Genomic DNA, 21,924 nt, shown 5'->3' with positions numbered 1-21,924 from the left:
AATATACCTTGCATGTGTTGTTTAATGTTGTTCCTGATGAGTTTCGAACCGAAGTTTTGATCGATAAAACCATATGTCTATGGATAAAAATATTCATGAAATCCTCAATGTTGTTGGTGTTTCTAACTTCCGATTGTACGTAAACGCTCGTTTCAGATGACTCTCGGGAATTGTAGTCTTCAGAGCCAACAAAAAACGTAAAAAGCAGCATTACAAATAAAACAGTAACCGTTTATCGTGCGTTTTTAATGTTACATGATAAAACCTCTCAGCACAGTTTGCCATCAGTGTCGGTTAAACAATTAGTCTGCTTCCTGGCAGCTCTGACCTCGTGGACTACAAGCACAAACCGGAAGCAGTTAAAAGTAGTGTTTTCTGTGCAGAACCATACAACGGAAGAGGTGAGTTAAACTAGAGACGGTCCAAAGGGCACGAGACAGCAGCAGGTGACAGGACAACACTGCTGTAGAGATGGTCTGAGATCAGAGATAAGGGTCAGTGGTGCAGAGCTCAGCCCAGCGGCAGGTAGGCTCAAGCTCAACCGGCTACTGGAGCTGCTCCGGTCCAGCTCATTCACAGCTTCACTAACAGGCAACAGGGGATAATAATAACCGTGCATCACGTGACAGACCGGCTGACATGGTGACGGACTGGGCTGAGTTTGGCAGCTTCTTGCCAAACTAGTTGAAGATAAAAACCCGTTCACAGCTCACAGTGCGACTCATTAGTGTCCAGATTTAATCCGTTCAAGTCCAGTCATTTTTTTCAGAATGTTGAAGTTGTCAGGTGTATTTGTCCAAAGAAGCGGTGTGTGTGTGAGAGCAGATAAAAACAGGGGCAGTAGGCCCAGTGCAGACAGAGGGATTAAACTGTAACAGTGCTGTCATCAGTGATCATTCAATCGTTAACTAATTAAACTGCAAACAAAACCAGCTCCAGCATCTGACATAGAGGACTGGGGATTTGCTGCATAGGTTTTAATTTCATATTGTTGAGATTTGGACACTTGGGCTCTGGGAAACTGTATTTAATGACAAAGGAAATACTGAGGATTTAAAAAAAAAAAAAAAATCAATGAGATCAGCTCAAGTCTTCAATATGTCCTCAGAGAGAGGACTGCTTGTCTCTTCTTGTCTGTCACATGTTCTCTATTGTTCTCTTTATTCCTTTCATTGATTATGTCCTCAACAGATGAGACTTCCTGTTCGCTCCTCTTGCATCAGGAGTTTAATCTCTCTCAGCCAAACGACATCCGCCCCACAGAGCCGAGGCCTGAGCGGTGTAGCCATGCGTCTGGTACAGTTTTGCCGCCGTGGTGACGGGGGAGGCGTCAGGGTGGGAGTGGAGCAAGGTGAGGGTCTAGGTGTGGTCGACCTGAAGGCATTTGACCCCTCCATGCCCTCAACTGTGAGAGAGCTGCTGGAGCTGGGGGATGAGGGTCTGGCATGTGCACAGAGGTATCAGACATCAGGCTTTTTATTTCTAAATGATCTCCATCAGTCCTCTATAATTATCACTTTGTTGCTTCCAGATCAATGGCCTCCTCCTCCTCAACACACTCTGTGTAATAAATCATCTTCACAGGGATAATAATCTTCTGAAATGACCACATTATTCTCCTAAATCTACAACCTGCTCGCTGAGATAATTTATTTTCAACATTCACAATCTAATTATCTTCTTGGATTATCATTCTAAATCACCATCTATTGTTGTCTTAAGTATCTTCATAAGTCACTCTAATATTAAAACAACAACAATGTGCTTTTTTTTTTTTACTCTCTTCCTCCAACTTCAACATCTTCTTCATCTTCCTTTCCCTCCGTCTTCCTCATCAGAGCCTTGTCATCGGGTCAGTGCGTGTTGGAGCGATCGGACGTCCAGCTGCTGTCGCCCGTGTTGGCCCCGGAGAAGGTGGTGTGTGTGGGTATGAACTACCGCGACCACTGCCTGGAGCAGAACGCCCCCATCCCCAAAGAACCCATCATCTTCAGCAAGTTCCCCAGCGCCATCACAGGGCCGTACGATGACATCACACTGCCTTCAGAGAGCCAGGTGACATCTTAAAAACCTTATTTTATATTCATTTTACTATGTTAAACACTGAGCTGCAAATTTGGGCTGGAGGCAAAAAAAGAAAGACTGGATTTAATATTTTTTTTACAAGCCTTTGACTGGAACTGTACATCACTGTGTCCAGGAAAAAAAAGTCAAATCAATATGAAAATATAAAATTCCTGAAATGCATCAATCTGCAGAGTAAACATAGTTTTTTCAAGCATCCTATAGGGAAGCATGAACACGCTGAGACAGCATTAATACATGTTAGTGTCTCTGCATATTTGGCTGATATCAGTGTACTAAATCTGGTGCTGTTTCAGTTCTAATTGTACAGTGTAGTGTGTAGGCTACACTTACTCTTATTTCCCAAACAGTTTTTTGTATACTACTGCTGTACACTGTAATGTAGTGTTTTTCAACCTTGGGGCCTGAAATGTCTAGTAATTGACTTTTTTTTTTGACTAATTATTATTCTTTTTTAAATTATGATTAAAAACACCACACACAATCTTAAACAACTGTATTCTATACTTTCACTTTCTCGAATATAAATCGAGTTTAAATAAAATGCAGTACATAAAAATATGTGAGCTGGCGCATCTTGATTGACAGCCACAATCACGTGACTGCACATACAAGATACTCCAGTGTTTGTACTTTGGAAAAGATACGATATAGTGAACGGCACATTAGCAAATCAAGCATTTATTTAAAGGCATTTTTCCTGTTGTGTGTTACTTTCCCATTTTATGAACAAACCACTGAACACTCTCAGTATGAGTGAGTAGTCTGGACACAGCTCTGCTTCTCTTTTATGTTACCTTTGCTTCATCTTGGTGTTTTGTGTGTCTGAAGGAGGTGGACTGGGAGGTGGAGCTGGCCTTTGTGATTGGACGGAGAGGAAAACACATCAAGGTGAGAAACTACATCAGCCCTGGTGTCTGTGACGAAGCTCTGACTCAGACTTTATCACTTATCTTGTTGTTCAGGAGGAAGACGCTCTCTCCTACGTGGCTGGTTTTACCGTGGCCAACGACGTCAGCGCGCGCGACTGGCAGATGAAGCGCAACGGGAAGCAGTGGCTGCTGGGAAAAACATTCGACAGCTTCTGTCCTCTCGGCCCCGCCCTAGTAACCAGCGATGCTGTGACCGGTGAGAGGGAACGAGGAAGCACAGTGGGGAGACAGAGAGGAAATTAAAGGCAGTCTGGTGCATCGTCCGTGATTTGTCTGTTAGAAACTTCGCTGGGTTCACAAGCTGCAGTTCAGTAAACAAGTGTTTAGTGCAGCTGGAACAGCAGGACACAGCAGAGTGATGATGGTAGATATCAGTCACTATGGATTTCTAAGGTTAGAAATATTCTTGGTGAATATAGGCACAGTGATGGATCCATCAGAACAGACATGTTCCTTCTGAAGTGGCAGTGGTTTAATTTAAAGCATTTACCATGAAATTCATAATTGGGTCAGAGCCTTTTGCTGCAATAATCACGCTTGTGAATTTGGAGTTTAAATACGATACAGAAATTGATTTAATTAATAGTAAATACACCAAACGTGTACCAACTAATCATGACAACTTCACACAACCCCTTGTCCAAAAAAAACACCAACTATCCTCCTAAAGCAGCTAGTAGCACCAGCTCTGTGCCACCCTGCTGTAACACCAGATGATGGAGCTTCATGAAGCTTCTCAGTTGCTGCCTCAAGTGAAGGAGTTCACATAACTCAAGGTCTTGTTCAGAAAGGAGGCGAGGATGGAGCGAAAGATCAACAGACGGACCAGCAGTGATGTGTATGCTGTACTTGACTGTTGTGGTCTAGAAGGAGCTGTTGGGAGTGTTTTCAACCCACAGTTAAAAAACACAGAGCCCCCTCGAGCCTCAACTGTGTTCTATTTATTCTAGGCTTCAAGGTGATTAAATTATTGATACATTTTTTATTCTGTACGTTGTCGGACCTGACTCACATGTTTTGTTCATGTTTTTAAAGGAGACATATTATGCCCCCGTTTCCACAAATTAAAATAGTTGAATGCAAATGAACCACACCTTGCTCCGCCTCATCCCTTCTACAGGTACCAGGTAGAGGTGGTGTTATGCAAATTCTTAAACTAGTTACATCATTGGAAGACAACTGAGAGAACAGCTCATAAAACCGTGTGGATTTTAATCTAGGGAGCCTGAAAATTACAGATTTATTTTGTCAATTCTCACATTTTGGGGGCTGAAAGTTAAAACAAACACGCATGTTAACAAGCCTTCAAAAAGTGATTTTCCATAATATGTCCCCTTTAAAATGTTGGAGGACAATGTTGACCACTGCCCCGGCCTCATCCCAGAGTAAACAGCTTAGTGGGCCTGGCTCTGTGCCCAGGTGCAGGATTTGGGCCCTGCACAAGTAGAAGCAGTGAGCCATCGGCCAGAGAAGCAGACTGAGGTCAGGCCTGTTCCTGGGCCCACCTCCTACTACAGTTGGTTTGTGAAGGTCTTGCCCGCTCCCTCCTCCAAGAAGAAGGGTAGACGGTTCACATGGACAGACCACTGTCAGTCAGCCTTTGAGCAGCAGAAGCTTTGCCTGACATCTGCCCCCCTCCTGGATACATCTGACAGGAGGGAGGCAGACCATAACTCTTTGAGGCTCTTTGAGTTGCATCATTTACAACAGCTGGAGGACCCTCACCTTATCATGTACTACTGTTTCTCCCACTCCTCCTCCAGATCCTCACAACCTGGCCATCCGCTGCCTGGTCAATGGAGACACGGTTCAGAGCAGCAACACTGACCAGATGATCTTCAAGACGGCAGCGCTGGTCTCCTGGGTCTCGAAGTAAGTCCTCGCACTCTAACTGCTGACAACGATGGTGTGTGTGCATGAGAACTCTGCAGAGACACTGCATACTGTACTTACAGATTGACATCATTAATACAGAGTTACACTCCCATACCTCAGTACCTCAGTTCAATAACACAATTTGACTCATGACATAAATGACTTGACAAAAAAGGGAGCGCTGTTAAAGTGACTGATAGTGACTGATAGGGTTGCAAAGGGGCAGAACATTTCCAGTAAATTTCCAGAAACTTTCCATGGGAAGTTAAACTGGGGAATTTTGGAAATATTCCAAATTGGAAACTTTAGTAAATGTTTGTCAAAAGAACAAAGTCTAACAGTGGCGTACTGAGTATTGTCAGAGCCACGCAGAACAATTTATCACTTTCAAAAGTAGAGAACAATTTTACTGCTCCACAAAAACCACAGCCTTACTGAAGAGCGTGTACAACATATTAGGTATCACGATGAACACGATGCACAGGTAAAAACCAGTTTTTTTTTGTTTTGTTTTTGTCCCCCCCCTCAAATTGCACTCATTATCTACTCACCCTCATGTCGACTAAGGGCTGGGAGAAGTTTCAGAGTCCTCTGTGGCTTCTCTGAGTTACAGGGGTATTGGCGTAGCAGTGCATGTCCATATAACGGTTGCAAATGGATACCACTTTTCTTCGTAACAAAAAGACACACCAAAAAACATCCAAATACCTCCATGCTGCTCATATGTAACATCTGTCTTGTATTGAAGCCCCGAAATGCAAAATTGTTCCGAAAAAAATTAAATAAGTCTATATTTCAAGCTTGTTTGTAGCAGAAGCTTCTCTTCCTGGGCCCTCATTTATCATTGTGAATACACCTTTTTTTTTTACACCCTTTTCCCCCCGTTTTGTGCGTACGCAATTTTCTCCGCCAAATTTGGGATCTATCAAGCCAAAACCTGACGGGGAAAAGTGCGGACCCATTTTGACCCTGGCGTACCGTGATTTACACCTTTTTTGAGGAACAGGAGGAATTGGCGACACCGTTGCTGAGTCAGAGAACTGCAGCGTGAGAGGGAGAGGAGCGCGGAGTAGAAGAGCACAGTAGGATTTTTTTGAAGTAATTGTGGTAGTGGTGGACCATTGATGCTGGCAATCCAACCTGCTCTATAATAACACTTGGCTATATGTTAATTGATAAACAGAGCGGATTGAGGATTTTGCTTTTTTGCTTTTACACACTATAGTGTGACGTCTGACAAGGATCAAACCCGCCAAGTTTAAAAACACATCGGCAGCAGCGCAAACTGATCTGCAGCTACTGAGACTGTTATTCTGTCACCTGAGTTAACGAGGTGCACGTGTGTTTGGAGCTGACGAGAGGAGAGAATAAAGAGTGAGACAACGTAAAGTTAATGGAAAATGACCTAAACCGAGTCCAGTAGAGCTGTAACTGTGTAGTGGAGAGGCGTTCAAAGTAATGGTAACTATCCTGGAAATCCTGCTTATTGTTTTAACATCTAGGTGTTAAAAAAAAAGATTTTCTGGGATAAACGGGCAGATTACATACGATATTTCTTCTTTCTGCTCCTGTTTGTTGAGATTTGGGAGGTTTTTGTTTTAGCTTATTAAAATGCAAGATCATTTTTCTGACTGATTTATTGCCTGATATCGCCGTGTATGTAGTTCCGCTTCTTTCCCCCCCTCCGCCCTCCGCCCGTTGTCTTCGTTGTCACTTTGTAGCCGCTCCACAGAGCGAATATGGCTAATTAATATGTATGTGCTGACCATTCTGGGGGCGGAGTAAGAGGTGTGTTCACGTGTGCACCATTCTTGGGTCCGGTGTGATTTATCAAAGGGAAATTGCGGAGAGTTGTGCGTACGCACAGTTTGATTGATCTGAAAAAGGTGTAAATATTTCGGGTGTAGGCCTACGCCATTTTCGTCTTTTCGCCGTACGCAAAACTTTAGTAGCAGTTTTACACCTTTGATAAATGAGGCCCCTGGTCCGTCCAAATTGGACGGGGCTTCAATACAAGACGGACATTACATACGAGCAGCATGGAGGTATTTGGATGTTTTTTGGTGTGTCTTTTTGTTACGAAGACAGTTGGTATCCATTTGCAACCATTATATGGACATGCACTGCTACGCCGAGACCCGCTGTAACTCAGAGAAGCCACGGATAACTCTGAAACTTCTCCCAGCCCTTAGTCGACATGAGGATGAGTAGATAATGAGTGAAATTTGAATTTTGGGTGAACTATCCCTTTAACTCTGCAGCCAGTGGCATGTCCTTGTATTCTTGCTGCGACTGTGTTTGAGCACATCTGAGCCTCTTCTCTTCTCTTCTCCTCTGTCAGGTTTGTGACGTTAACTCCAGGAGACGTGTTCCTGACCGGCACTCCTCCAGGTGTAGGTGTGTTCAGGAAGCCACCCATCTTTCTCAAGGTGATATCATGCGTGAAACTGATCAACAATCAAAAACTGTGGAGCTGGTTCGCACACATTCATGTGGATAGGCATTTCACTTTCAGTTTATCTAGAAAGTTGTTTGAATACAGTGTTGTGTGTGTGTGTGTTCTAACTGAGTGTTGAACTGTTTTGTCTTCCAGAGAGGAGACGTGGTGGAGTGTCAGATCGACCAGCTGGGCTCTATAGTCAACAAAGTGGTCTAAAGCCCAACATCACCTACTGGAAACAGCAACAAGGATGAAGGAACGTCAGCTGTTTAATACAATGCAGGACTTCCACTTCATGTTTGATAATTACAGAAGAGAAAATACATTTTCAAAACATCTATTTTTTAAATTCAGAATGTTTCCACTGCACTTCTTCATAGACTTCCTGTGTGTATGTCTAAAGCTTTTTCAGGCTCGACTGTGTGAACATGTGTGAAGTGTTTCCTGATGAATGCTGTGGTCCTGACATTACACTAACAGTGAGAGGATAATGTAGTGTTTTTACTATATGGATGTGTACAGTGTAATTACATGACTCAACATGGAGTTTGTTGCTCAGCCACAGTAAAGAGTCACACAACAGTAAAAATAGCAGCCATCAACCAGCACCCACTCACACTACACTGCAGAGAACTGTGAACCCCCCGTCTTAATTCAGGGGGAGAAAAAGTATTTCTATTTATGTTTAATAGTCACGATGATAGTGTAAAAAACTTTTCTATTGACTTTGGAACTGCAAACTTTCTTGTGAAAAGAAAGCAGATTTCCAGTGATGGGTGAAATTAATTTAATCATCGAATATGCCCTCCTCAGTGTTTGTTGCTTGCTTTGCCTGTGGGACAGTACTTCATAATTACTTAGATCTGGGCTTCCACTCGTGTACCTGCTTGCTTTATTTTCACCCAAATTGCTGTAGTTGAATTTTTTGCACCGACAGAGACAAGCTTCAAGGAAATCCCACGACTGAGCGGATCCATTTACATGCTGCATCTGTGAGGAGGCGACATGTTGAGGCTGGGAACTGTGGCCGACCACCGAGTCACTCAACGATGTGACAAATTATCACAGTCAAAATAAGGGATTATATTTTGGTCATTTGGGTAAATCAAAGCATTAGTGTGTGTGTGTCAAAAACCTGCTCTGCCTGTTAAGATTCAACAATATGAGTATCCTCAGTTGAACACTGGGTGGCAGTAGAGCTTCACAGTCGGTCAGAGCTGCTGAGCTGCAGCTTGTGTGTGTGTGTGTGTGTCCTTCACATTTGGGAGGAAAAAAGTAAAATCAACCACTCTGATTCTTGACTGTACAAACAGTCAGCTGTGAAGTCAAAAATACTAACACCTGCCAGAAAAAGCTCTACCTTGTTCAAAGCAAGGCATCGATTTGTCTCTGTGCCTTGGTGTCAAAAGGTCTACGTCGAACAGACAGCCTCTCCTGAGGTCTGAGTCAGCACAGAGAGCACTACATCCCAGAAAACAACTTAGAATGATGAGCAGTTTGGAATAAATCGATAGGAATGGGAATATTAGAACACACTGCTGTAGAAGACTTCAGCTCACATGAAACCCAGTCTGCAGGATTTGCTGCAGATGTGATGGAATCAGAACATTTGTTTATTTGAACTAAACAATTTGTGAAAAAACAGGAAAAAAAGCTGAACTTGAACATTTCTGCATGTAACAAACTGAACTTCAGCCTCCATCGCAACATAAACATGGTTTCAACACAAGCTGCACTGAGCATCATCATTATCCTCCAGTCAGTCCTCTCCACTGATTACTGGGACTTCATAATCCTTGTCCCCTGTGGCTTTATGCTAATGCTATTACTAAAGATAAACTTAAAATCAATGTCTCATCACTGAAAAATCAAAATGCAATTAACCTAAAGGCACGGGTCTCCTGGCTCAGCATGACTGAACACAAGTTCTCCTGATACGAACACAAGCTGCAACTGCAACCAAACAAAGGCGTATCACGGCCTCAGTCACACATTAGCTGTAGAGGAACTGGGAGACAAAGCGCTGCAGCTTCTGCCTGTTTTCCAGCAGCTGGAACAAAGAGGCGACACCCAGGAACACACCTCCCTCCTGACGCTCCTCCGACAGAACCTGAAGTGAACAGAAACACACCAGTGTCAGGACCTGGGACTTTATATTCAGTCGTCTTTATTTGGACGCTGAGAGCGCAGCTTTTCTTATCTTTGGTGGTGTGCTTTGTACAAGGACAAATAAAAAAACACTGAAGTAATAAGGCAGATAAACACAGGACCCTTCAAAACAAGAACACCTCAAATATGAAAAAGAAAAAGAAAACTAAAGACGTTACATAAATAACACTGAAGCACCTTATTCACCCAGCAGGGAGAGAGACAACTGTGTCGTCCTAAGTTTTAGAGCTGCATAAACACCAGAAACAAATTCAACTTAAACGCCATCAAGGATTAGATTTATCTGTCAATTCCCAAAGACAAGCCAGATAATGATGATTTCTGACTGATAACCTTGATAGGAAAGTTAATAAGTGCCTCATGAGATGTTGGCAGATATATAGGTCAATGATGCTCTATTTTTAAAGGCAGAGATTCCCAGCCCACAGACTGAGAGGAGACTAATGGGTGCAGACACCATGTTGTTGAAGAGGCTGAGTGGTGAAATACTTGAGCGCAGAAACACTGATTTTATATATTTATGGGTAAAAAAAAATCAAAGTTCATGATTGAGCTTCTCAATTTTTCTGACTTTCTCCAGTTCTTCTCAGTTTTTAAGTTGGTGCCAATCAGAGAGTTCACCCTTCTTCTTTTACTTACTGCTCGCTGTTTGCAAAGGTGGTACATGTGGTGATAACAGATGCTCATACTCCTATCTGTAAGACAAACCATTTACTGCTCTCCTTCTCTGGCTGTATGAAAAACAACTTTCACAGACTTGAAAATTGCTGCGGTTTGATAATCCATCACATTAAATTTAAAGCCTTTATCTTTTCCCGTCAGAGTTTCTGTTTAATCCTCAGTTCATTGTGAGAGTGTTTTCCTATCAGGTCAACCCACAGGAGGAGAGAGAAATATGTCAGAGGAATCCTCAAGAATAAGCTACCTTATAGCCTATAAGGTATCTCATTTATATATAAGCTACCTAGAACGCCAGCCAAGTAATTCACATCCTGTCCTTCATAAAAGTTAGTAAAGTTAAGCCTTTATGTAAAAATATACAATAACATGTAAAAGCCACAGATGATGCCAGTACAGATGCATTATCTGTAAAATGCACTTCAGTTACAAAAAGTAAAAAAACAACAACAAGAATTCAACCTAGAAGGCAGAAAAGGTCTTGTTAGTAAGTTATGGTACATTCAAGTACTTTACATTTTGCCGTAGAGATTCATTTGAATCAAACAAATGGTAAACCTATGGTTAAAGTAATTTGGAACTATAATTAAAGCAGATAACAGCGGCACGGCCGTTTCGGCTAATGCTGTGTTCAAGGCAGGCTTTTGAAACCGTAAGTTACAGCTTCAAGTCACAACTACGACTTGGTAGCGTTCCAGGTAACCCGTAGCTCGTGTTTTTACCGTCCTGTTGTCTGTGAAAGTTCCCTATAACGGCCACTCGTAACTTCCGACCCGTGAACTCGTACCAGATCGAACTGGTATGACTTCACAGGAAGGAAAAACACAAAGTACGAGTTTCCTTGAACGCACCATGAGTTAGCAGCCCCCGCCCTTGTCAGGCATCAATTGGTCCTCGTGCTACGTCACCACATTCACGCGCATCCCTTGGCTGCACACACAGCCCTTCATGCCGTTCTCTCCCCTCATTGGATAACACTTGTATCCCACAAGGAAAATTTTCTCCTCGGGTTACAGCAGAGCAGAGTGACGGAGAGACTCGTGTTTAGGCTGAAATACTTCATGTAAGTGATTGCTGACGGAAAATAGGACTATTTAGGACTTATATTAACAAAAACATTCCACTGATATCTGCTTTAATTACTACAGATGCAAACTAACAAACTTAAACTTGCCTCAGAAGTGTAGTGAAGCTGAAGAGTGAAGTTAAATGGATGAATTACTGAAGCACATGTACATCAGAACTGCGCACAAGTACGCCACTGACTTCAGCTCTGCTTTTATTTAGTCATGCCACAAAGCAATTAAATATGTTTTAAAATCTAAATTTAAATCCAGGATACTTGGATATGTGAACAAGTACAATAATAGGATGATCGGTCTACAACACCAGCGTTCTTCTCTAAAGACTCTAATATTAAAAGTAGATCACATTGCCACAGTTAAGAGACCTTAACCTGCCTGTACTACTCTTCTCCAAACTCTAATTTTAAAGCACTGGTGTCCTTGGCCCAGTGAAGCCTCTTTATAGACTGACATCTCTGCTTCAACATGATTGGTTATGGCTGGCTCAAGTCAGGCTCACTTCCTTTTCTGTTGCATCAAAATCAGGTTGGATTCCTGTCCACATCAAGTAGGAGGGTCGACCACAGGTTCACCTGAGCACAGGTTAACGCCGCAGCCTTCTGGGAGTTAGACTCTGCCTAAACTCTCCGTCCTGACTCAAGTTTTACTTCTTTGTAGACACACACACACACACACACACACACACACACACACACACACACACACACTGTATAGAGGCTGTCACTCACCCCCAGGTCTATTAGTGTTCTAACTGCGGTGTGTGCAGCCTCCTCAGAGCAGCTCTCTGTGAGATATGGCACAAAGGCACACATGAATCAAAAGAACAGACAGATATCCAATATAGAAAAACCAGGTCAAGATAACAGAACAAAGCCATTACCATTGGGACTGATGGAATTTTTATACTGTGTTTTATTGAGAGGTGTCATTTGGGTACTTTCTTATATGTTTTTTAAGAGGAAAAAGAATAGAGCAGAAGATGTGAGTGGGGAAGCTGCTGGGCTTCTCCTGTTTCTGCTGACTTGTTACAATCCACACAGAGTCAGTGGGATGAGGCAAGGCTACGAGCTTTTAAACATTTTCATGTGTGGGGAGATGTGTGAGTGTGTGTGCTTTTGAGAAGGAGATGTCAGACTGTGCTCACCATAGTGCTGTTTCTTCTTACTTGCTGTGTCAGTCAGATAGGAGCGGATCTGAGCCAGAAACTCTGCTTCTGAGGACGTGGAAATGGAGGCACAACATTCAGACAGTCTACAAAGTCATCACGCCCTTTTCCATTTGAATAATATCAAATACAAATGAACACCACTAAAAGACAACTGCCTCTCTCTTTTAAAGATACAGAAGTACATCTACCTGCCCTAGGTGCATCCATGAGGTCAAGTGCTGTCACGGTCCAGCACAGCGCCCTCAGATGTCCAGCTAGCATACTGCACAGGAAGAACAGCATCTCCGGACACTGGCTGGGCTGGCTTATCTAGAGACGGAGATCAGACATGGCAACATTTCCACTGCAATGAGCACAACGTGAGAAGTCTCTGTCAGGATGAAATACAGCTGTAGGATGTGGAGGCCTGATACTTAAAAACCTGCTGGGCCAGCACACTCTGCTGTGGGTACCAGGATCCCCAGAGCTATTAAAGTAGATTTTATGTCAGGCTTTCATTCTCTAGTACATTAAAAGCAGCATCTCTACGATACTGGGCCACTATGGACAGGGACTGAAGACAAGAGTATGTCCTCCATGTCATGTGAAGGCCAGTTCAGCTCATCAATTCCAAGCAACATGCCCCACAGGCCAGTAGCTGTTAAGGGCTTAAAGGAGAATTTAGGAGGAAAAAAAAGATTTTAAATGGGGAAAAAAACATCAATATGAATATAACTGTTTTTTTCCCCATCCAAAATCATTTTTTTCTTTCTAAACCCAGGTTTTCCTAGCATTTTTGTCTTTGTTGATGGAAACAGTCCCGAGCTCGACAGTCGACTAGTAAGGTCTACCCTGGAAGGTAGAGTAAACAGAGGTAGGCTACGTGATAAAAACACACATGTTAACACTGCTCTCTCATATTAATGGAGTTGAGCATTATATAGAGGCCAAAGTCGCGGTTCTCAGATTTTTTCCTATGGTCACACTCGGGGACTAAGAGCTGTAGAGCATTACTTAGAAAATGACTGGAATTCTCCTTTAAGTGAGTGAAGAGGCTTTATCAATAGATAGATAGATTGATAGATCAAAGGTCTGCGTGATGATGAGTGTGAATAATTGTTCAACCCTTGCAGGGCGGTCAACAGCTTAAAATGAGTCTTGAGCCACGTTTCATATGTTTGTTCCACTTCCTGTCTTCTGGTTCCCTTCATGCACTCATGGTTATCTGCCCCACCCTGGTCTGTTTCACCTGCCACCCTTGTGTATTTAGTCTGTGTGCTCCCTGTCTCCTGTGCCAGCTCGTCTCGTACCTCAGTGTCAAACGTTCCATTTTTTCCCTGGTGTGTATTTGGTATCTCTGGTCCGACCCCTGCTCTGCCTTTTGGACCCTGTCTTTGCCTGTTCCCTGTCGGATTTGTTTGCTCCTCCCTGGACTGATCTCCTGTGTCGAAACTTTATCAGTAAAGACGTCGTCTCCCTCACTATTGTCTCAGAGTCGTGCTCTTGAGTCCATCCACTCCTAACCATCCCTGTCACTACATATAGTTAGGGTTTGGACTCTTTTGTATTCATCCTATTCCACCACATCAACATCAAGCCCTGAGACCTGGTAATAAGACCTAAGTAAAGTAAAGAAAAGTATGTGCTGACATCAAGTGAACCGCTCTGTCATAAAGAAACCAGCTTCTTCTGCTCAGCATTCATTTGTCATATTCACATTTTTCTCATAAAGACTCAGTGAAGTAACATTGGCAGTGAGAGAATCTATAAAACTGGGGATCCACAGGGTTCACTCACTAACATAGTTTAGCAGTGTGTGTGGTGCTATTATAGTCATGAGATGTGGAAATATATGAGAGCAGAGTCCACATTGTAGAGTGCAGCTGCTTCTGTGGAATCACCTGATATTTCTTAGTCATTACACTGCTGTACAAAAAACACCATGAAATGTGAAGTCTCTCAGGTGATGAATACTCATAAACCATTTACAACAGATTTTATGGTTTGCCTCTGTCATCTACATATGAACTCCACCGGTCAGTTTGTACTCCTGACAACCTACTTTATGAAATATGCCCAAAAAATATATGAATCAAGATTCTTTAAGCCTGATTGCCAGGTGGCACAGAGGGTGGGGACAGGTCACCAGTCTATCACAGGGCTCACACACTCTCTCTCACGCACACACTCTCTCTCACACACTCTCTCTCACGCACGCACGCACGCACGCGCACACACACACACACACACACACACAGACACAGACACAGACACAGACACAGACACAGACACAGACACAGACACAGACACAGACACAGACACAGACACAGACACACACACACACACACACACACACACACACACACACACACACACACACACACACACACACACACACACACACACACACACACACACACACACACACACACACACACACACACACACACACACACACACACACACACACACACACACACACGAGCAATTTAAATCAACCTAGTGCATGTTTTTGGACTGTGGAAATCAGAGAACCTGGAGAGGACCAGACCAGCAGAGGGAGGACATGCAAACTCCACCCAGAAAGGCCAGGGAATCAAACTTCCTTGCTGCGAGAGCGAGGCAACCACCCGACCTGACCACTGTGCTGCCTGTTGAAATGATTTCATCAAACTTTAAGCCAATCATTATCTTGTCAGTAAAACAACTTTGAGTTGTACATGGAGTAAAAAGCATGTGATGACAAAAATGGTAATACAGGTAGGAACAAGGCCAGGGAGGCTGCTTAGCAAACACCTACTCAATATGGATGAAATGCACATAATATCAACATCATTCAACAATAATGTGCATTGTTAAAGAAAGTCGCCCCAAGGAGATTACTGTGTCTGAGTTCATTGGCGTTAAAATTCATTGGTTGGTTAACCATCCAATCAAAGTTCCTATATATTTTTGCTCAAACTGACACTTGGCCAATAGTCATTATGCTATTGTAGCTAACAGCAATAATAATCATAAATAATAATAATGATAATGACATAAAATGACTTTAAAAATACTATAAAATTCAGAACAATCTCTTTCTGCTCTCTCAACCTCACAAGAAAAAATCTTAATCTCATAGTAAATGTTATTGATGTCTTCTTTTTCTGAGAACTAAAATCAATGCTTTCTAAAACTTTCACAGCCTGCATAGACAACGATCACCTATCCACCTCAGAGCAGAGCCTGTTAGTGTGTGGTTGTGGCTAGTTGCTGGTGGAGGGCTTCCATGTGAGAAATTGTAAGAAAGAGCAATGTGAATAAATAAAGAGCCTGGGTCTACATATCTTTGAACAAGCAGGATTTCAAAATTCAGGTATTTGAGCAAGAACTTCACAACCTACACAAGACCAGGGCCCTTGTTGAGAGCTGGACACCGCTTGACCTGGAGTAAATGTATCCAGGCCAACAGACAACTGGCAGTAGAGGAGGTGGGAAGGGAATATTTGTTATTGTTTGGTCTGGAGGTGTGTTCTGTTCTGTCCTTGTTCAGCCCCTGAGCTGTGGGCAGCAGAGGAGAGGTGTGGGTGAGGAGGAGTGAGCGACTGGATAGAGAGAGGTAAAAGATAAAAGTTTAAAAGAGCAAAGCTGTATGAATGTGAGATTGTGAAGTTGAAGTAATGATTTTATGCCATGGTGGTATTCTTCTAACTGGACTGCTAGCTTGTCTGGACAACGGCTCTCTTACTCGTTCTACTAAAAATAATAGCTGGGAGCTTGTACACATCTGAACCCAGGTGGATAATGGTGAAGTACAAAGGCTGCATACTCTACAAAAAAAAAAAATCAACATTCAAGGTCATTGACAACCAAAAGGCCTGTGTGCATATACAACTAAGAGTCCAACTGATATGGAAACGTATCCATCATGCCAGCTGTGGCCCAGGAGGGAGAGTGGAGCTTCCAGTTATCTCAAGGTTGGTGGTTCAGACCTCAGCTGCTCTGGTCCACATACTGAAGTGTCCTTGGATCAAGCTGCTTCCCAAGGCCGGGCCAGTACTGTGCATGCAGGACTTATACTTGTGTCTGTGTCTGTGATTGACAGGCTAACTGGAAAGGGCTTTAGATAAAAGCCCAATGTAATCGCACCACACATACACATCCACACAAACAAAAAAGTCTGGCTCAGTCTACAGTCTCTATTAAAACCTTGTTCACACTCTGGTTCTGAACCTTGGTGAGTACCGATGTTGAGCCCAGGTTATCTGTAGAGTGATCACTTAAAGGGATAGTTCAACATTTTGGCAAATTGGCCCATTGCCATAATCCCTATAGTTTTAGGAGGTGGTATGTTACCTTTAATTGTTGGTGCAAGCTATTTTTAGAACGGCGGAGCAGAGCCGCGAGCTGCTCAGAGCTAAGTTACAGAGGCTAATGGGATTTCTTGGTTTCCCTCATCAAACTCATCAAATACACAATCCAACAACTCCAAAACGCTCTCATGGACAAGTTGTGACCTGCACATTCACCACGCTATGAGATAATAACGGAACGTTACCAGACAGAGTTGTTTTCGAGGCAAATGCAAAGACTGCTTGCTGAAAAGCTGCCCCCGACGATGACGTGCATCAGCGGTTTTGCATGAATTTACCACTAAAACAACTCTGTCTGGTAACGTTCTGTTATTATCTCATAGCGGGGTGAAAGTGCAGGTCACAACTTGTCCACCAGAGCGTTTTGGAGTTGTTGGATTGTGTATTTGATGAGTTTGATAAGGGAAACCAAGAAATCCCATCCCAGCTCACGACTTGGCTCTGCCGTTCTAAAAACAGCTTGCACCGACAATTAAAGGTAATGAACCTACTACTAAAACCATAGGGATTATGGCAATGGGCCAATTTGCCAAAAATGTTGAACTATCCCTTTAACAGATCCAGTCATAAACCCAAGAAACTGTTTGAAGACTTACAGGGTTTAAAATCAGGATGATTACAATACTATTTACTATGCATTATGTTGCCAAGCGACAGTAAACAGTCTAGCTCTTCTAGACAGATTGCCCCTGAGGTCACAGCTCCCCTCTGTAGAGGCCGAGATACACAATATTTACTTCACAAGAACACATAAAAGTGTAATTTGTGTACAACTGAATGCTAATAGAGGAGGAGGCTGGGGAGGAAGAGGGTGTGACATTTGTGAGAGCAGCAGTGAGGATGCAGACTGACTGAGCAACTAATCAGCACAGTTAGCTTCAAGAGTTAGGAGGAAGTAACTTCAGTGCTGGCCTGAACCACACGGACTCTGTGAAGAACCTACCTCAAACTGTTATGAGACAACAGAGATTTCAACGCATCCACCACTTTAAAGATATTTTCTGATGCAACAACTGAAGTAAACGCTTCAAGGACACAATGTTTTGGTGAGAAACAGGGAGGATTAACATGCTTCTGTTTGTTAACAATAACATCTCCTCTGAATACCTTTTGATAAAAATTCTGATCATCTATCTTTGATGCATTGCAAATGAGAAAACGTCAGTTCATTGATTGATGATGATCTATTTCAGGGGTTCCCAAACTTTTCCATGCCAAGGCCCCCCAAAAATCATTAGCTTCTGGCCGGGGACCCCCTTTGCAAACCCACCAACAATGCTACAAAATATGTCACACATCAACTTTAAGAACGTTTTTGTTACTTTTATTCTCTATTCAATACTGTAATTATTACATTTGTTTAGCATGAGAATAATATTAACAACATGTTTTCAACACAGAATAAGATTTGTATGGCAGGGCATCTTTGTTGCACCACAATGTTTTTCTTATTATAGACACTATGTTGCAATACATTTTACCCTTCAGAAAATATATTTACATATGCAAGAGTTATTTTTTTTTGTCTTTCTTGCATTATGTCTTCAAAAGTTTTCAGTCAAAAAAGAAAAAAAATCTATTAAACTGACTTGGTTCTGTAAGTTCAACACTATATTCCCACTGAATAACAAACCTTTCAACAAACTGTTGATGATACAAAAACAGAAAAAAGAAACCAAACCTCTCTTGTGTGTGTGTGTGTGTGTGTGTGTGTGTGTGTGTGTGTGTGCGTGTGCGTGTGTGTGTGTGTGTGTGTGTTGGAAGTGACAGACAGTGATCACACTAGTGGGAAGGATGGGCTTGGTGGCTCCTACACAGTCTGTCAAGCCTGGGCTTAATGTCTGTCAGTGCCATACGCATGTCATTGTCCACATGTAGACGTGCTCTATGTTTAGTTTTGAGTACCTTTAAAGTTGAAAAGCCAGACTCACACAAGTAAGTTGTTGCAAAAGGGAGAAGGCATTTCAGTGCCCTGTCAGCCAAGGTGGGATAGTCCTTTCTTACATGTAGCCAGTAGTTAGACAGGGGAAGAGCCTCAAAGTTTAGTTTTAAATCCCCTGAGTTTGTCATCTCAATCAGCTCCTCCTGTGACTTTATGTCCAAACTAGAACCGACACCAGGGGAAAAGGGGTTCCTAACCCAGTTTAAATGTGTGTTTTCAAGGTCAGGGAAATAGTCTTTAAAATATCCTTGGAGGTGCTCCAGGTGGGACTGGATCATTGGAGAGATGGAGCCCAAATCATCACATGACAGCAGCTCCTGGTGAAGTAGTGGGAACATCTCTGTGACTCCCTCCTGGAGCTTGTTTGACCACAGCATAATCTTTTTGGAAAAAGCACGCACTTTGTCTTGCACCTGCAGTATGTACGTGTCACGTCCTTGCATGCTTTGGTTCAGTACATTTAGATGCAGAAAAATGTCTGACATGTATGCAAGTTTGCGGATCCAGGTTGCATCAGTGAACCGCTCTGCCAGCTGATGCTTTTCAGAAGAGAGGAACTCTCCAACCTCCCTCCGCAGCTCATAGACACGGTTCAAAACTGCGCCCCGTGACAGCCAGCGCACGTTTGAGTGAAGCAGCAGCCCCTCAAAACGGGCGCCCATCTCATTACAAAGCAGGGTAAACAGTCTGTGTTTCAAGGGGCGGGCTTTAATAAAATTCACCACTTGTACAACCTCCTGTAGTACCTGATTCAACTCGTTATCCATCCTTTTTGCAACAAGTGCCTCACGGTGGAGCATGCAGTGTGTGGCGACTACATGCGGGGCTTTCTGCTTAATGAGAGCGGTCACTCCACTGATCTTGCCGGTCATTGCCGCGGCTCCGTCCGAACCATAGACTGTAAAAAGAATGGACGTAGCGTCCGTGACGTCACCCATTGGTTTGGGGGAGTCTGTTTTGTGCATGGATGTATTATATTGGTTTTGTGCCGCTACTACGGGGGTTTGAGCCGCGCCATGTTGGATTCTACTTGCCATATTTGGAGCGGTGCGGCCGTTGGCCGGCCGAGAGCCCGCCCACTGGCCTCGTAGCAGCGGTCGCCAGACCTGTCACTCAACGGTTCTGCGCCCTAATTGGCCAGAACTTTAAACCTAATAATAGTAAAACGGTAGAGTTTTAAAAAAATTCACCCCCCTCAGAGTGTGTGCGGGGGTAGAAACTATCGGTTGAGACCAAAAAAATGAAATGTACCAGGCTGTAAATATGTTTTTTTAAGCTGTAAAATCGGCTATTTTAACATGGGGCTCAATTGGAGTTGCTCCCTTCTGGAGCCAGCCCCCAGAGGAAGCCGAGGGGATTGCAGCTTTTTGAACGCGGAAGTGAGCTTCACTTCTCAGACCGACAACTGCCCCCTTGGTCCGAACACACCCCCACACAGCGGGCCCAGTTCAATCCGTTAGACTCGATGTAATCGTCCAAAACTTGAAAAATATCTTTCCCAGTGGTTCTTCTTTCAAGTGCTTTACAAAACAGTATTTCCTCGACAAATCTCTCCTGGGAAATAAATCGAATGTACACAAGCAGTTGGGCCTCATTCGATATGTCTGTGCTCTCATCTAGTTGAAGAGCGAAGTACTCGCTGGCTCTCACCTGCTCCAAAAGCTGAGCAGATACGTCCTGCGCCATGTCACCAATCCGTCGGCTGACGGTGTTGTCCGAGAGTGGGACAGCGTCGATTTTTTTAGCAGCATCCTCGCCAAGCAATTCTCGGACAATGTCTTTGGTAGCTGGTAAAAGCAAATCCTCTCCGATTGTGTGAGGTTTTTTTGCACGAGCAATGTGGTATGAAGCTAAAAATGATGCCTTCAGGGCCCGCTCGGGAACGGTGGCTTGCTGTGTGAATGCAGCAGATTGCCTGGCCAAATGCTCCTCTTTACGTCTGAAGAAGTCTGCCGTTTTTTCGGCCTCTGCCGGATGTTTTTGCATCAAGTGACGCTGAAGTTTCGAAGGTTTTAAACACTCGTTTGAGAGGGTCTCCAGACAGAGCACACACTTCGGGCAATCATGGCCATTTTTCTGTATGGCTGTAAAGCCATACTTAATGTACGCTGCCTCGTACCTTCTGATTTTAATTGGCCAGGAGTTCTTAGGTTTTTTTGCAGCAGTGTCCTCCACAGCAGGGCTGTTGGTCGGTTCCGTTGACCTGTTCTTTGTCAAAAACCTGTCCATTTTGAGCTAGCTTGCTCGCTTGAGGAGCAAAGCAGCTTGATAAATGGCGCAAACCGCCAGGTCTAAACATGACGTCATGGCGTCGTGAACGATGTTTTGACTGGTAGGCAATCAGAAAGATGACTATGGCAAATTATATGTTCCATTATTATAAATTATATTTTATAATTATGATTTAAAAAAATAATCAGATTTAAAATATTTATTAAAAAATAATTAGAAAATTTTTTTTTTTTGTCTTTCCTTTTTTTTTCTTATCTTCCCTCCAATTTCCTGAGGCCCCCCTAGCGCCCCCTGGCGGCCCCCCCACTTTGAAAACCACTGATCTATTTAATAAATCTACATGTTCTGACTCCTGAGGCTGCCACCTCCAAATCGCTTTGCAGCGCTCATGAATGATGCACCTGCACAGGCTATCTGGTCCTTTTGGAAGTGGGTTAGCTGCTTGGTGTTGCTCTGAAACGTCACATGCAACTGTCATGATAGTCAATCCTCTTTTCAAGCTGACACACTAAGTGCATATTGACATTCAAGACACACAACTCATTTGCACAGGAGCTTTTGTAATGGAGATTAAGTCACTTCAAAGCTCTTTTTCATCTAGTGTTTCCATTGTTTTTGAACCTATAGACAAGTACCTATGGGGCCATCGATCCATCCTGTCATGCAATCTCTGGTGCTACAATAAGGCCTGTGATGAAGCAGAAGAGTCAAGCAGTGCTTTTCTGTACCTTGTAGGAGCGCAGGTCCTGCTCCTCACAGTCAGAGTCGCTGTGGTAGGGGTCGTCAGTAGTGGTCCAGGTCAGAGCACCCTCCTTCTTCCAGGCATCACAGATGGGAACAGCCCTGGGGATCTACAGTGTAGATGGACAGCAGAACAGACAGCTCTATATCAGACTTTCTTTCTGTTGTACATTCAAATACATGTTTACATTTTTAATATAAAGATTAGAGTTAAACACAGTGGTAGTTAACACTTTCTTGTGT

The 21,924-nt window shown here is 43.2% G+C and overlaps 2 protein-coding genes across 4 annotated transcripts in view; one reads left to right on the top strand and one right to left on the bottom strand.

Moving 5' to 3' along the window:
- Positions 1-397: 397 nt before the first annotated feature.
- fahd2a (fumarylacetoacetate hydrolase domain containing 2A) lies at positions 398-7,688 on the top strand. Its single transcript, XM_085787375.1, has 8 exons — positions 398-525; positions 1,192-1,457; positions 1,839-2,055; positions 2,917-2,976; positions 3,051-3,213; positions 4,781-4,889; positions 7,234-7,321; positions 7,486-7,688. The coding sequence occupies exons 2-8, from the start codon at positions 1,192-1,194 to the stop codon at positions 7,546-7,548; spliced, it is 966 nt and encodes a 321-aa protein (XP_085643501.1). The 5' UTR covers positions 398-525; the 3' UTR covers positions 7,549-7,688.
- Positions 7,689-8,923: 1,235 nt separating this feature from the next.
- The window catches only part of gpat2 (glycerol-3-phosphate acyltransferase 2, mitochondrial), a 79,951-nt gene continuing 66,950 nt past the window's right edge, over positions 8,924-21,924 (bottom strand). For 2 of the 3 annotated variants that reach the window (XM_085787372.1, XM_085787373.1), the window contains exons 19-23: positions 21,669-21,791; positions 12,621-12,741; positions 12,409-12,477; positions 11,993-12,048; positions 8,945-9,442 (exon numbers count right to left, since the gene is read on the bottom strand). In XM_085787372.1, the coding sequence (XP_085643498.1) occupies positions 9,326-9,442; positions 11,993-12,048; positions 12,409-12,477; positions 12,621-12,741; positions 21,669-21,791 (486 nt within the window). In that variant the 3' untranslated portion in view covers positions 8,945-9,325. Of the gene's footprint in view, positions 9,443-11,992; positions 12,049-12,408; positions 12,478-12,620; positions 12,742-21,668; positions 21,792-21,924 lie in introns of all 3 variants that reach the window. The other variant, XM_085787374.1, reaches the window with a different exon arrangement.

The sequence above is a fragment of the Trachurus japonicus genome, chromosome 9 (assembly GCF_045865225.1).
Source record: "Trachurus japonicus isolate A0001 chromosome 9, Traja_1.0".
NCBI classification, from domain to species: Eukaryota; Metazoa; Chordata; class Actinopteri; order Carangiformes; family Carangidae; genus Trachurus; species Trachurus japonicus.
Note: the sequence above shows the minus strand (reverse complement) of the source record. Positions and strands in the feature narration are given on the sequence as shown.